The sequence below is a fragment of the Oncorhynchus gorbuscha genome, linkage group LG23 (assembly GCF_021184085.1).
Source record: "Oncorhynchus gorbuscha isolate QuinsamMale2020 ecotype Even-year linkage group LG23, OgorEven_v1.0, whole genome shotgun sequence".
NCBI classification, from domain to species: domain Eukaryota; kingdom Metazoa; phylum Chordata; class Actinopteri; order Salmoniformes; family Salmonidae; genus Oncorhynchus; species Oncorhynchus gorbuscha.
The window spans coordinates 48,031,379-48,043,438 of record NC_060195.1 but is presented as its reverse complement, the minus strand read 5'-3'; the positions used below and the strand labels follow the sequence as shown (position 1 = coordinate 48,043,438).

Below are 12,060 nucleotides of genomic sequence, written 5' to 3'. Positions count from 1 at the left end.
GTGAGGTAAGGGAGAAGGTCTCCGGAAATGGTCTAGAGGGGAGGGGATAGGGTCAAGCGGGCAGGTTGTTGGGCGGCCGGCCGTCACAAGACGCGAGATTTCATCTGGAGAGAGAGGGGAGAAAGAGGTCAGAGCACAGGGTAGGGCAGTGTGAGCAGAACCAGCGGTGTCGTTTGACTTAGCAAACGAGGATCGGATGTCGTCGACCTTCTTTTCAAAATGGTTGACGAAGTCGTCTGCAGAGAGGGAGGAGGGGGGGAGGGGGAGGAGGATTCAGGAGGGAGGAGAAGGTGGCAAAGAGCTTCCTAGGGTTAGAGGCAGATGCTTGGAATTTAGCGTGGTAGAAAGTGGCTTTAGCAGCAGAGACAGAGGAGGAAAATGTAGGAGGGGAGGGAGGAGGGAGTGAAAGGATGCCAGGTCCGCAGGGAGGCGAGTTTTCCTCCATTTCCGCTCGGCTGCCCGGAGCCCTGTTCTGTGAGCTCGCAATGAGTCATCGAGCCACGGAGCGGGAGGGGAGGACCGAGCCGACCTGGAGGATAGGGGACATAGAGAGTCAAAGGATGCAGAGAGGGAGGAGAGGAGGGTTGAGGAGGCAGAATCAGGAGATAGGTTGGAGAAGGTTTGAGCGGAGGGAAGAGATGATAGGATGGAAGAGGAGAGAGTAGCGGGGGAGAGAGAGCGAAGGTTGGGACGGCGCGATACCATCCGAGTAGGGGCAGTGTGGGAGGTGTTGGATGAGAGCGAGAGGGAAAAGGATACAAGGTAGTGGTCGGAGACTTGGAGGGGAGTTGCAATGAGGTTAGTGGAAGAACAGCATCTAGTAAAGATGAGGTCGAGCGTATTGCCTGCCTTGTGAGTAGGGGGGAAGGTGAGAGGGTGAGGTCAAAAGAGGAGAGGAGTGGAAAGAAGGAGGCAGAGAGGAATGAGTCAAAGGTAGACGTGGGGAGGTTAAAGTCGCCCAGAACTGTGAGAGGTAAGCCGTCCTCAGGAAAGGAGCTTATCAAGGCATCAAGCTCATTGATGAACTCTCCGAGGGAACCTGGAGGGCGATAAATGATAAGGATGTTAAGCTTGAAAGGGCTGGTAACTGTGACAGCATGGAATTCAAAGGAGGCGATAGACAGATGGGTAAGGGGAGAAAGAGAGAATGACCACTTGGGAGAGATGAGGATCCCGGTGCCACCACCCCGCTGACCAGAAGCTCTCGGGGTGTGCGAGAACACGTGGGCGGACGAAGAGAGAGCAGTAGGAGTAGCAGTGTTGTCTGTGGTGATCCATGTTTCCGTCAGTGCCAAGAAGTCGAGGGACTGGAGGGAGGCATAGGCTGAGATGAACTCTGCCTTGTTGACCGCAGATCGGCAGTTCCAGAGGCTACCGGAGACCTGGAACTCCATGTGGGTCGTGCGCGCTGGGGCCACCAGATTAGGGTGGCCGCGGCCACGCTGTGTGGAGCGTTTGTATGGTCTGTGCAGAGAGGAGAGACCAGGGATAGACAGACACATAGTTGACAGGCTACAGAAGAGGCTACGCTAATGCAAAGGAGATTGGAATGACAAGTGGACTACACGTCTCGAATGTTCAGAAAGTTAAGCTTACGTAGCAAGAATCTTATTGACTAAAATGATTAAAATAATACAGTACTGCTGAAGTAGGCTAGCTGGCAGTGGGTGCGTTGTTGACACTACACTAATCAAGTCGTTCCGTTGAGTGTAATAGTTTCGACAGTGCTGCTATTCGGGGGCTAGCTGGATAGCTAGTAGTGTTGTTTACGTTGCGTTAAAAGAACGACAATAGCTGGCTATCTAACCTAGAAAATCGCTCTAGACTACACAATTATCTTTGATACAAAGACGGCTATGTAGCTAGCTATGTAGCTAGCTACGATCAAACAAATCAAACCGTTGTACTGTAATGAAATGAAATGAAAATGTGATACTACCTGTGAATGCGACCGGCGACGACAAATAGCTGGCTAGCTAACCTCGGTAAATTAAGATAATCACTCTAAGACTACACACTCTAAACCTAAACTACACAATTATCTTGGATACGAAGATACAAAGACAGCTATGTAGCTAGCTAACACTACACTAATCAAGTCGTTCAGTTGAGTGTAATAGTTTCTCCAGTGCAGCTAATCAGTGGACGTTAGCTAGTTGGCTAGTGAAGACTACGTTAGGACGGCGAAATATGATAATTACGCAATTATCTTTGATACAAAGACGGCTATGTAGCTAGCTGAGAAGAAATTGCTAAGATTAGACAAATCAAACCGTTGTGCTATAATGAAATGTAATGAAATGTAATGAAAAAGTTATACTACCTGCGGGAGCGAAGTGCCGATGCGACCGCTCGCTCATAATTAAAAAGGTTTTACCAGGTATTGTTCATCCTGATCAGACAGGTTTTTTACATGGACGATACATTGGAGATAATATACGACAACTACTAGAAATAATGGATCATGAAACACTTAAGAAGCCAGGCCTGGTATTTATAGCAGATTTTTGAAAGACCTTTGAATAAGTAAGACTGTATTTTATTCATAAATACCTGGATTGTTTTTCAATTTCGGTGATTATCTTAGAAAATGGGTAAAAGTAATGTGTAGCAACCCCAGTGTAAAACAGTACATAGCAGCTACTTCTCAGAGAGTTAAACAAGGGTGTCTGATGTCACCATATCTATTCGTTATGGCCATCGAAATGCTAGCTTTTAAAATCAGATCAAATAAGAACATTAGTGGATTAAAAATCCAAGGTTTAAGCTTAAAAACAAAGGTGTCAATGTATGCCGATGTCTCAAGTTTTATATTAAGTCTGCAAGCTAGATCCCTGCTGTAACGCTCCGGGTGTCGTGGGTGTGGAGTCAGACGCAGGAAACAGAGAGTGCAATGCTGTGCTCTTTAATGCACAAACGCAACACAGGGTGCTCACAACCAAACTGCCCCAAACACGGGGGACGAAAATAGTACAACCGAAATACACGACCAGGAACAAACACGTTCCTCTACTACAGAAGCGAAGGTCACAATAATTAATCCTGCACAAAGAAACAGGCGGGCCGGCTGTCTAATACAGCCCAACTAATCATTCACTAACAGGTGCTAACAATAAACATACAAGGAGGGGGAGGAAAGACAATCAGTGGCAGCTAATAGGCCGGTGACGACGACCGCCGAGCGCCACCCGACCGGGAAGGGAAGCCACCCTCGGTCGGACTCGTGACACCTGCAATGTCTAAACTTTTCTGGACTCTCTGGACTAAAACCTATTTATGATAAGTGTACAATATTGCATATTGGATCTTTAAAAAATAGAACTTTAACATTACCTTGTAGTTTACCTGTAAAATGGGCTGACGGTGAAGTAGACATTCTTGGTATTTATATCACAAAATATATAAATGAGCTCTCCACAATGAATTTCAATAGAAAACTTGTAAAAATAGACAAGATCCTGCAACCACAGAGCGGTAAATACCTGTCTATTTATGGAAAAATTGCCCGAGTCATATCTCTAAAAGCTACACTTATTCAAGTTTTACTTCAACCCTAAATAGTTCTCAAGTAGAACTAAAAAATAAGAACTAAGAAAAGCTCATCCATCGTTTAAAAATTGCCTTTTTGCTTTTGTGCAGATTGCCATGTCTCATTTTCAATTAATCGAAAATGACACTATTTTCAAACAAGCATTGCAGATCTGGCTACAATTTCAATTTCATCCCCCTGAAAAGATAGAACAAATATTATGGCTGAACTCAAATGTGCTGGTTGATAAAACACATGTAGTTATGGGAAAGATGTTTGAAAAGGGCATTTCGTTTTTCAATTATATTGTAAATTAGAATGGTAGAGTTATGTCTTTCATGGAGTTATCAGATTCATATGGGAAGGTCTGCTCAATCCAAGAATACAAAACAATTGAATACAGCAATACCCCAAAAATGGAGGAGGTGGGTCGCAGCGGGAGGAGGTAGGGAACTGGTCTGTCTGCCCAATATAAAGGATCAGAACTGGTGGGGGAATAAAAATAGCATAAATAGGAAAGTATACCAGTTTCATTTGAGGACCAGGATGTTGACAGCGGTGCCATAAAGATTGCAAAATAGTTTTTTTGATGAACCGATTCCATGACACAGGGTGTATGAGTTGATATATAAAACGGCACAGTGGTCTAAGGCACTGCATCACAGTGCTAGCTGTGCCACTAGAGATTCTGGGTTAGAGTCCAGGCTCTGTCGCAACTGGAGGAGACCGGGAGACCCACTGGGCGGTGCACAATTGGCCCAATGTCGTCCGGGTTAGAGGAGGGTTTGGCTGGCAGGGATGTCCTTGTCCCATCGCGCACTAGCGACTCCTGTGGCAGGCCAGGTGCAGTGCTCGCTGACACGCCTGCCAGGTGTACAGTGTTTCCTCCGACACATTGGTGCGGCTGGCTTCTGGGTTAAGAGGGCATTGTGTCAAGAAGCAGTGCGGCTATGTTGTGTTTGAGAACACACAGCTCTCGACCTTTGCCTCTCCCGAGTCCGTACGGGAGTTGTAGCGATGAGACAAGACTGTAACTACCAATTGAATACCATGAAAAGGGGGTAAAAAAAAGATTCAAGACTTTGTGCTTGTCAGCGAAAATGATTATATTGAATTCTTACCTCCAACAAAAAGTTGAATATTTGGGGCATACAATCATCAAATCTCTGCAGATGTTGTTGTGATGATACAGAATCAATATACCATTTATTTTGGTATTGCCCTGTTTCTGGTCTCAGGTTCAGGATTAGCTGAAAATGCATAGCATTGGTCTAAAATTCCCCCTTGAAATAGTACTGTTGGGAGATCTGTCGACGTGCCCTTGAGTAGGGCGTTGACCCTGGTTGCTTCTGTGTGTCGCTCTGGATGGGAGTCTGTTAGATGACTAGTGTGATGTCGTTGTTGAGCGGCTTCACTGAAAGTATGTTGTATGTTTTAAATATTTGTACAAATTTTAAAAAAACATTTGGACTCATCAGACCAAAAGACTGATTTCCACCGGTCTAATGTCCATTAATCGTGTTTCTTGGCCCAAGCAAGTCTTTTCTTATTATTGGTGTCCTTTAGTAGTGGTTTATTTGTAGCAATTCGACTATGAAGGCCTGATTCACACAGTCTCCTCTGAAAAGTTGATGTTGAGATGTGAGAATGCCAAGAGTGAGCAAAGCTGTCATCAAAACAAGGGGTGGCTACATTGAAGAATCTCAAATATATCAAATATATTTTGATTTGTTTAACACTTTTTTTGGTTACTACATGATTCCATATGTGTTATTTCAGTTTTGATGTCTAATAAAAAATAAATAAAGAAAAAAATAAAGAAAAACCCTTGAAAGAGTAGGTGTGTCCAAACCTTTTACTGGTACTGTGTGTGTGTTAGCCTCGAGGTTAGAGCATTGGTACAGTATCCGAAAAGTCACTGGCTCGAATCTTGGAGCCAACAAGGTGAAAAATTGGTTTCTGTGCCATTGAGCAAGGCACATTGTCCAGGGGTGCTGAACAATGGTGACCTTTTGGATACTATCATTATTACCTTTTTGTATGTGTTTGTGTGTCTACTCTGAACCTCTGTCTGTGTGTGTGTCCACAGCCCAAGGGGCCCCTCCAGACCTCTCTAAAGGGCCACGCCAACAGTCTCCGGCAGATCCACAGTCAGCAGGTCGTCCCTATGGAGCAGGCCATGGTAATCAACAATCTATCTTCAATCATTCTTTTTTTAGATTAACATCCATGTCTGGGCCCATCAGTGCTCGGCTTCAATAGACTGGCAGAAATGGCCATGGCCCATAGTCGTGCTCTATTTACCCTAATAGAAAAAAAGGTGCTATATCTAGAACCTAATAGGTTTCCTCATAGGTGAACCCATTTGAAGAACCATTTTTTCTATAGACTATAAATTCTATAGACTATTATTGACCTACAAGAATCAGACCCTGATCAAACCAATAGGTCAGATACTTTCAAATAGTTGAAAATGTATGCGGTGCGCTCGATTTATTTGTACGCTTTTGGGAGTACGTATTAAATGGTTTGCTCTTTTGGGACTATTCCATTGTTTGCATTGTACCGGGCAAACCAAACCAAGTGCAGCACATCTGACATATGTATTTGACCCAGGTAACAATGGTTGTGCAGTCAGGACATTAGAACCCTGAAAGACACTCAACGCTAGAATATTGAAGTAGTTGACTGTTACATTCACATGGGCAAATCAATCATATATTTTGCTCCACCTCACACAAGTATTTTACTCTTTAATAAGTTCAAAGGCATAAGGACCCAACAACATATACTTACACGACATCACTGTAGGCCACATATAATGTGCTTTTCCCAGAATATGATAATATACCCATTTAATAGTCAGTGTACTTCAAAGTAATTCCACGAACTGCAATCTTGTTACCAAGAAAGGCTGAGTTTTAGAGGTCTGTCTTATCTTTTTATTTGAATATTTCCCTTTGAACTCTTTTTACTTCAACTAATGGCTTCCAAGAAATATGTTAGAGCGAGGGTAAGCATGTGTCTCCACAATGGGCCTGTGTTCGTCTTGTAATGTTGAGGGTGATGACATGCCTTGCTCATATCGATATCATATCAAATTATTGATGTCATATCAAATAATTGATATTGGTGCCCACCACTAGTGTGAGTTGTCCATGCTCCTTGTACCTCGAATCCAAGGGGCTTTTCCTGGCATGCCCTGACCATTACCATGAACTTTCATTCTCTTTCAGGTCAGGATATTTAGTACAGCATGCTGATTCAGACCTGTATGACATGATTGATTTTGCATGAGCAAGATTGGGTCCGTTACATGCCTTGTAAAAAATAAATCATTCATGATATGTAGATTAGTCTGTCTGTAATTGTTAATCCTGTAATTATTCTTCAGTAGTCTGGTGCATGTGCTGACTAATGACCATGTACGTACTTTATACTGGGACCAGCATGGAGTTTGTCACTTTTTTTACGTGTTGCACGTACAGTATCAGTCATCACGAGTGGTCTTCACGTGTTCAAATAGTATTGAAGAAAATGTATTACGAATTCATGCGAAAACACTTTAATTGGGGTTTTGACATATTTTGCAGCACATTTCTCACGACCAAAATCCACATGAAATGGTGTTGTTGGAGTATGTCTCTAAACCCTGACCTTTAAACCTCTGGGGTGTTAACATGTGTTGTGCATTTCCCCTTTTAAAGAGTATGCTGAACCAGAGCATCAGACTACTGGAGAGGACGGCCTCAGACCTGCCGGTAAGTGGGCCACCTACGAACCATGTACCCCAACAGTTCACACGGACTCAATTAACATCAAGCATTCGTAGTACATCCATAAACGCTGAACAAAGACTCCGGAGCAGCTCCATAGACTCTTATGAAAGCTTCTTGAGCATTATTTTCCCTCTGTTCTGTCCAGAACAAAGTCGCCGATGTACTGGCGACCATCGAAGCAGCGCAGTATCTCATCTCCCAGAATGCCACACAAGTCGTCAACCAGGTGATTACTATGGCTTCCCAGTAATTGTTTACATTTCGATGCTACAGTAAAACTCAGTAGCTAACATGTTATTCCTCTCTCCATTAGGAAACGGAAAAGTACAAGCAAACCATTGTTGGATATTTCAGGCAATACATAGAGTGGGTCAGGACTTCTGTAAGTATTTGTGTTCCAAACAGTTTGTTAATGCCTTGGTTTTCCCCCCTGTAGCATAAGAAGGAAATGAGATATATAGCAGAAATATTGCATCTCTTGTCGTAAATTACAGTCTTACTGTTTGAACAGAATGCTTCTCCCAACTTAATTGAATTGTGCCAATAGTGACAGTGCTGCTGACTTGTTTTCAATCAACTTGGTCATCAATCGTGAATTGTCCAAGTGTAAAGCTATAACGTCCCTTTATTTTCCAGAAATTCCAACTGTCGACTTTCATAATTGTTTGCCAATGGTATAACTCTAACATATGCTCTTTGTTTGCATGGTTTACCCAGCTGACCATGGAGGTAGCGGCTTGCAAACCCTTCAGCAACATCGTGGACACAGTGGAGATCGTAGCCTGCAGCTTCTTGGTTGACTCATTGGTAACTAAAAACGCAATATAAGGGATCCTTTTAAAACATGCCTGAAACGTCTGTTGGGCCGTTGGGGTGCAGACAGGAAGGCATGCAGGGCATAACTTGAAAGGGGTGAGGGGGTTGGAGGTTGGTCTCTTGAGAGGGTTCACATTGTCTTTGTACCGGTACAGTATGTTCACACAGCCATGTGCTGCGCTCTGCTAAAATATGTGATGTGTAGGGGCACACACACGGTACATTCTACTGGCATGGGTCCACACAGCTCCTCAGTGTTCTCCTCCAAAACCCCCTAGCCCGCCAGGCCCAGAAGACAAGGCGGGTTCTTTCTGAGGGCCCCAGGTTTTAGCGGACGCTAATGGCATGATATAATGAAGGCTCAGGCGAGATACAGGGGACTATGTGTGTGTAAGGTGAAGGGTCTGTAGTGGAGATGGGTGGGGGTAGGGAGTTTAGGGGTTTGGGAGGTAAGGGGGGTTCTGTGACCCTCAACAGAGCTCCATCAGACAAATGAGGCCCTCTTCTCCCCCCCCTAATCACCCCATCAATCCCACCCAATCACACATAATCACCCCCAACCTCGCCTGATTTAGAACATACAGTGGGGCAAAAAAGTATTTAGTTAGCCACCAATTGTGAAAGTTCTCCCACTTAAAAAGCTGAGAGAGGCCTGTAATTTTCATCATGACAGACTAAATTTGAAAAAAAATCCAGAAAATCACATTGTAAGATTTTTATGAATTTATTTGCAAATTATGGTGGAAAATAAGTATTTGGTCAATAACAAAAGTGTATCTCAATACTTTGTTATATACCCTTTGTTGGCAATGACAAGAGGTCAAACGTTTTCTGTAAGTCTTCACAAGGTTTTCACACACTGTTGCTGGTATTTTGGCCCATTCCTCCATGCAGCTCTCCTCTAGAGCAGTGATGTTTTGGGGCGGTTGCTGGGCAACACAGACTTTCAACTCCCTCCAAAGATTTTCTATGGGGTTGAGATCTGGAGACTGGCTAGGCCACTCCAGGACCTTGAAATGCTTCTTACGAAGCCACTCCTTTGTTGCCCGGGCGGTGTGTTTGGGATCATTGTCATGCTGACAGACCCAGCCACGTTTCATCTTCAATGCCCTTGCTGATGGAAGGAGGTTTTTACTCAAAATCTCATGATACATGGCCCCATTCATAGTGTGTTACTGATGGTAGGCTTTGTTACTTTGGTCCCAGCTCTCTGCAGGACATTCACTAGGTCCCCCCGTGTGGTTCTGGGACTTTTGCTCACCGTTCTTGTGATCATTTTGACCCCACGGTGTGAGATCTTGCGTGGAGCCCCAGATCGAGGGAGATTATCAGTGGTCTTGTATGTCTTCCATTTCCTAATAATTGCTACCACAGTTGATTTCTTCAAACCAAGCTGCTTACCTATTGCAGATTCAGTCTTCCCAGCCTGGTGCAGGTCTGCAATTTTGTTTCTGGTGTCCTTTGACAGCTCTTTGGTCTTGACCATAGTGGAGTTTGGAGTGTGACTGTTTGAGGTTGTGGACAGGTGTCTTTTATACTGATAACAAGTTCAAACAGGTGCCATTAATACAGGTAACGAGTGGAGGACAGAGGAGCCTCTTAAAGATGAAGTTACAGGTCTGTGAGAGCCAGAAATCTTGCTTGTTTGTAGGTGACCAAATACTTATTTTTCACCATAATTTGCAAATTCATTCATTAAAAATCCTACAATGTGATTTTCTGGAAAAAAAATTCTAATTTTGTCTCATAGTTGAAGTGTACCTATGATGCAAATTCCAGGCCTCTCTCATATTTTTTAAGCGGGAGAACTTGCACAATTGGTGGCTGACGAAATACTTTTTTGCCCCACTGTACAAGTCAGGCCCTGGAATCCAGCACATGATCAGTGAGAGGCAGTTAGACCTGGCAGTGCACAGTGAGGAACCCTACAGAGTGCTGCAAAGACGAAGAGTCGAGAATAAGAGAGAGAGAGACGAAGAGACTAGAAGAAAATGACAGCCAGCCTTGTGTAATCTTGACATCTGCCCATGTATCCAGTCTGCATGGGGCTTTGTTACCAACACGGTCCCAATGGCAGGAAGCATCTCTATGAAATTAAACAAATAGCCCCCCCCCTCCGCCACTTAGAGCCCACATAGGTTCCAGCGCCAGCTAATTGACTTGGACTGCCAACAGGATGCTTCTGGACACACCGTACGGACCAAAGCGCTTGTTAAAGCTCAATAGGTCATTTTACTAGTGTCCCGGAGCAACAGAGCAAAGGTGCAGCAACACAGGAAAGAGCCTGTAAGTGCTCCAATAGCGCCTCTAGTCTTTCCTCTGTACAGTAGCTACACACAACTGGGTATCCACACTAAAAGTTGATACAGTAGAGAAAGGTCAACAGCACAGTGTGTCTGGCAGGGATGGAGGAATGGAACTACTTACCTAACATGGGGACAAGAGAAAAGTTGTGACACTTTGGCTATCAATGTGATTGGAGCAGAGCCAAATTAAATTATGACAGTGTTCATTCATTCCACGGACCGTGGGGCTGTTATGTCATGGCTATGATTACTTCATCTCAGATCATTTGAGCAGAGTTGAGTGGTTAGAAATCGCACTCATCGCTCCATGTGCTTCCCCAACGCTCTGCTAAAAACTGCCCGGTGCTCACAGGGAAGAAAATAGCCTCTCAAAATTCACTCCGTTCATTAAAATCAAACAATTTAACCAACACCTATCTATTTCTTTTGACTACCTGGACCTACCAATTGTTTTTTAATGTATTGAAACCAAACCATAAGGATTTTGATGAAAAGTATTTAAAGTGAATGTAAGAAGCAAACATAATTTCAAGTAGACTACATGTCATATTAAACAGCATATACACACTCTTAATAAGTCAGGAGCCAGACAGGAAGCCTAAGAAGGGATGAAAATTAATTATTTAGAGTATTTTATATAAATTATTTCAAGCCTACAAAGAAATACAATGTGAAGCATTTGCGAGTGTGACAGAGTAGGCAGGTGTCACGCTGGTATAAATGATTCGGGAGACAGACACAGGTATGCGTAATAGTTTTTACAAAATTTTACCCAAAATATGGCGTGCCGTGTAAAGGCACGGGGACGAAGACAAAACAAACACTATGCCAAACACAGGGTAGAAACCCCCCAAAAAAGAGCAAGGAATACCTCGAATAAATAACACACGCCGCACAATGATTATCACTACGGGACAAGACCCGTAATCATCTGCGCAATCCACAAGGGCACGAAAGCCCAAAACACACAGCACAGGTATTCACACGCACCAACAGACATTGTAACAATAATGGACAGTCCAATAGAAACCAAAGGGCACACTTATACAAGTACTAATCAGTGGGAATAGGGGACAGGTGTGCGTAATGAATGTTCCGGAGGGATCCGTGACAGTTGGTTATAGTTTGTAAATTGCACATATAGGCTGTGACTTACTTATAATTAAATGCAAATTAGACAAAAAAATGCCTTTGAATCCATTTTTAGAAACACGAGTTTGGCCAGTCTGTGGCTTAAGGCTCATGCGATGGTGCCTGGAGAGCCGGCCAGCAGCGAAAAATATCCTCGCCACACTTGCAGAGCCACACTTTTGGCCACTCTTGCCAGGCTGGGCAGAGATGTTTATTTGTATTTTTTACATGGGTACAGTAAGCCTAAAGGTCTTTTAGGCAAAATAACCCAGTCAAAACTGAAAGCTGAACGTGTGATTATGCCAGGCTTATTGGTCTATTGTCTAGATAATATAATGAAAATGAACTAAACGTTTTGGAGATCAGATTTTTGGTTTATAAGTACTTTGCTACAATGACACATTTAGTTATCTACCCACCTCATTCCTTTCTTTTAGCATGTGCATGGGATTACGTGTCTTTTCAGATTCCACAATTTTTCTTTAGTTGTGGACACTGG

At 43.6% G+C, this 12,060-nt stretch overlaps 1 protein-coding gene across 11 annotated transcripts in view; it reads left to right on the top strand.

The window, feature by feature from the left end:
- The window catches only part of prom1a (prominin 1a), a 122,799-nt gene that overhangs the window by 102,435 nt on the left and 8,304 nt on the right, over positions 1-12,060 (top strand). For all 11 annotated transcript variants that reach the window (XM_046323204.1, XM_046323199.1, XM_046323196.1 and 8 more), the window contains 5 exons: positions 5,619-5,711; positions 7,237-7,290; positions 7,454-7,534; positions 7,622-7,690; positions 8,026-8,115. In XM_046323204.1, the coding sequence (XP_046179160.1) occupies positions 5,619-5,711; positions 7,237-7,290; positions 7,454-7,534; positions 7,622-7,690; positions 8,026-8,115 (387 nt within the window). The remainder of the gene's footprint in view (positions 1-5,618; positions 5,712-7,236; positions 7,291-7,453; positions 7,535-7,621; positions 7,691-8,025; positions 8,116-12,060) is intronic.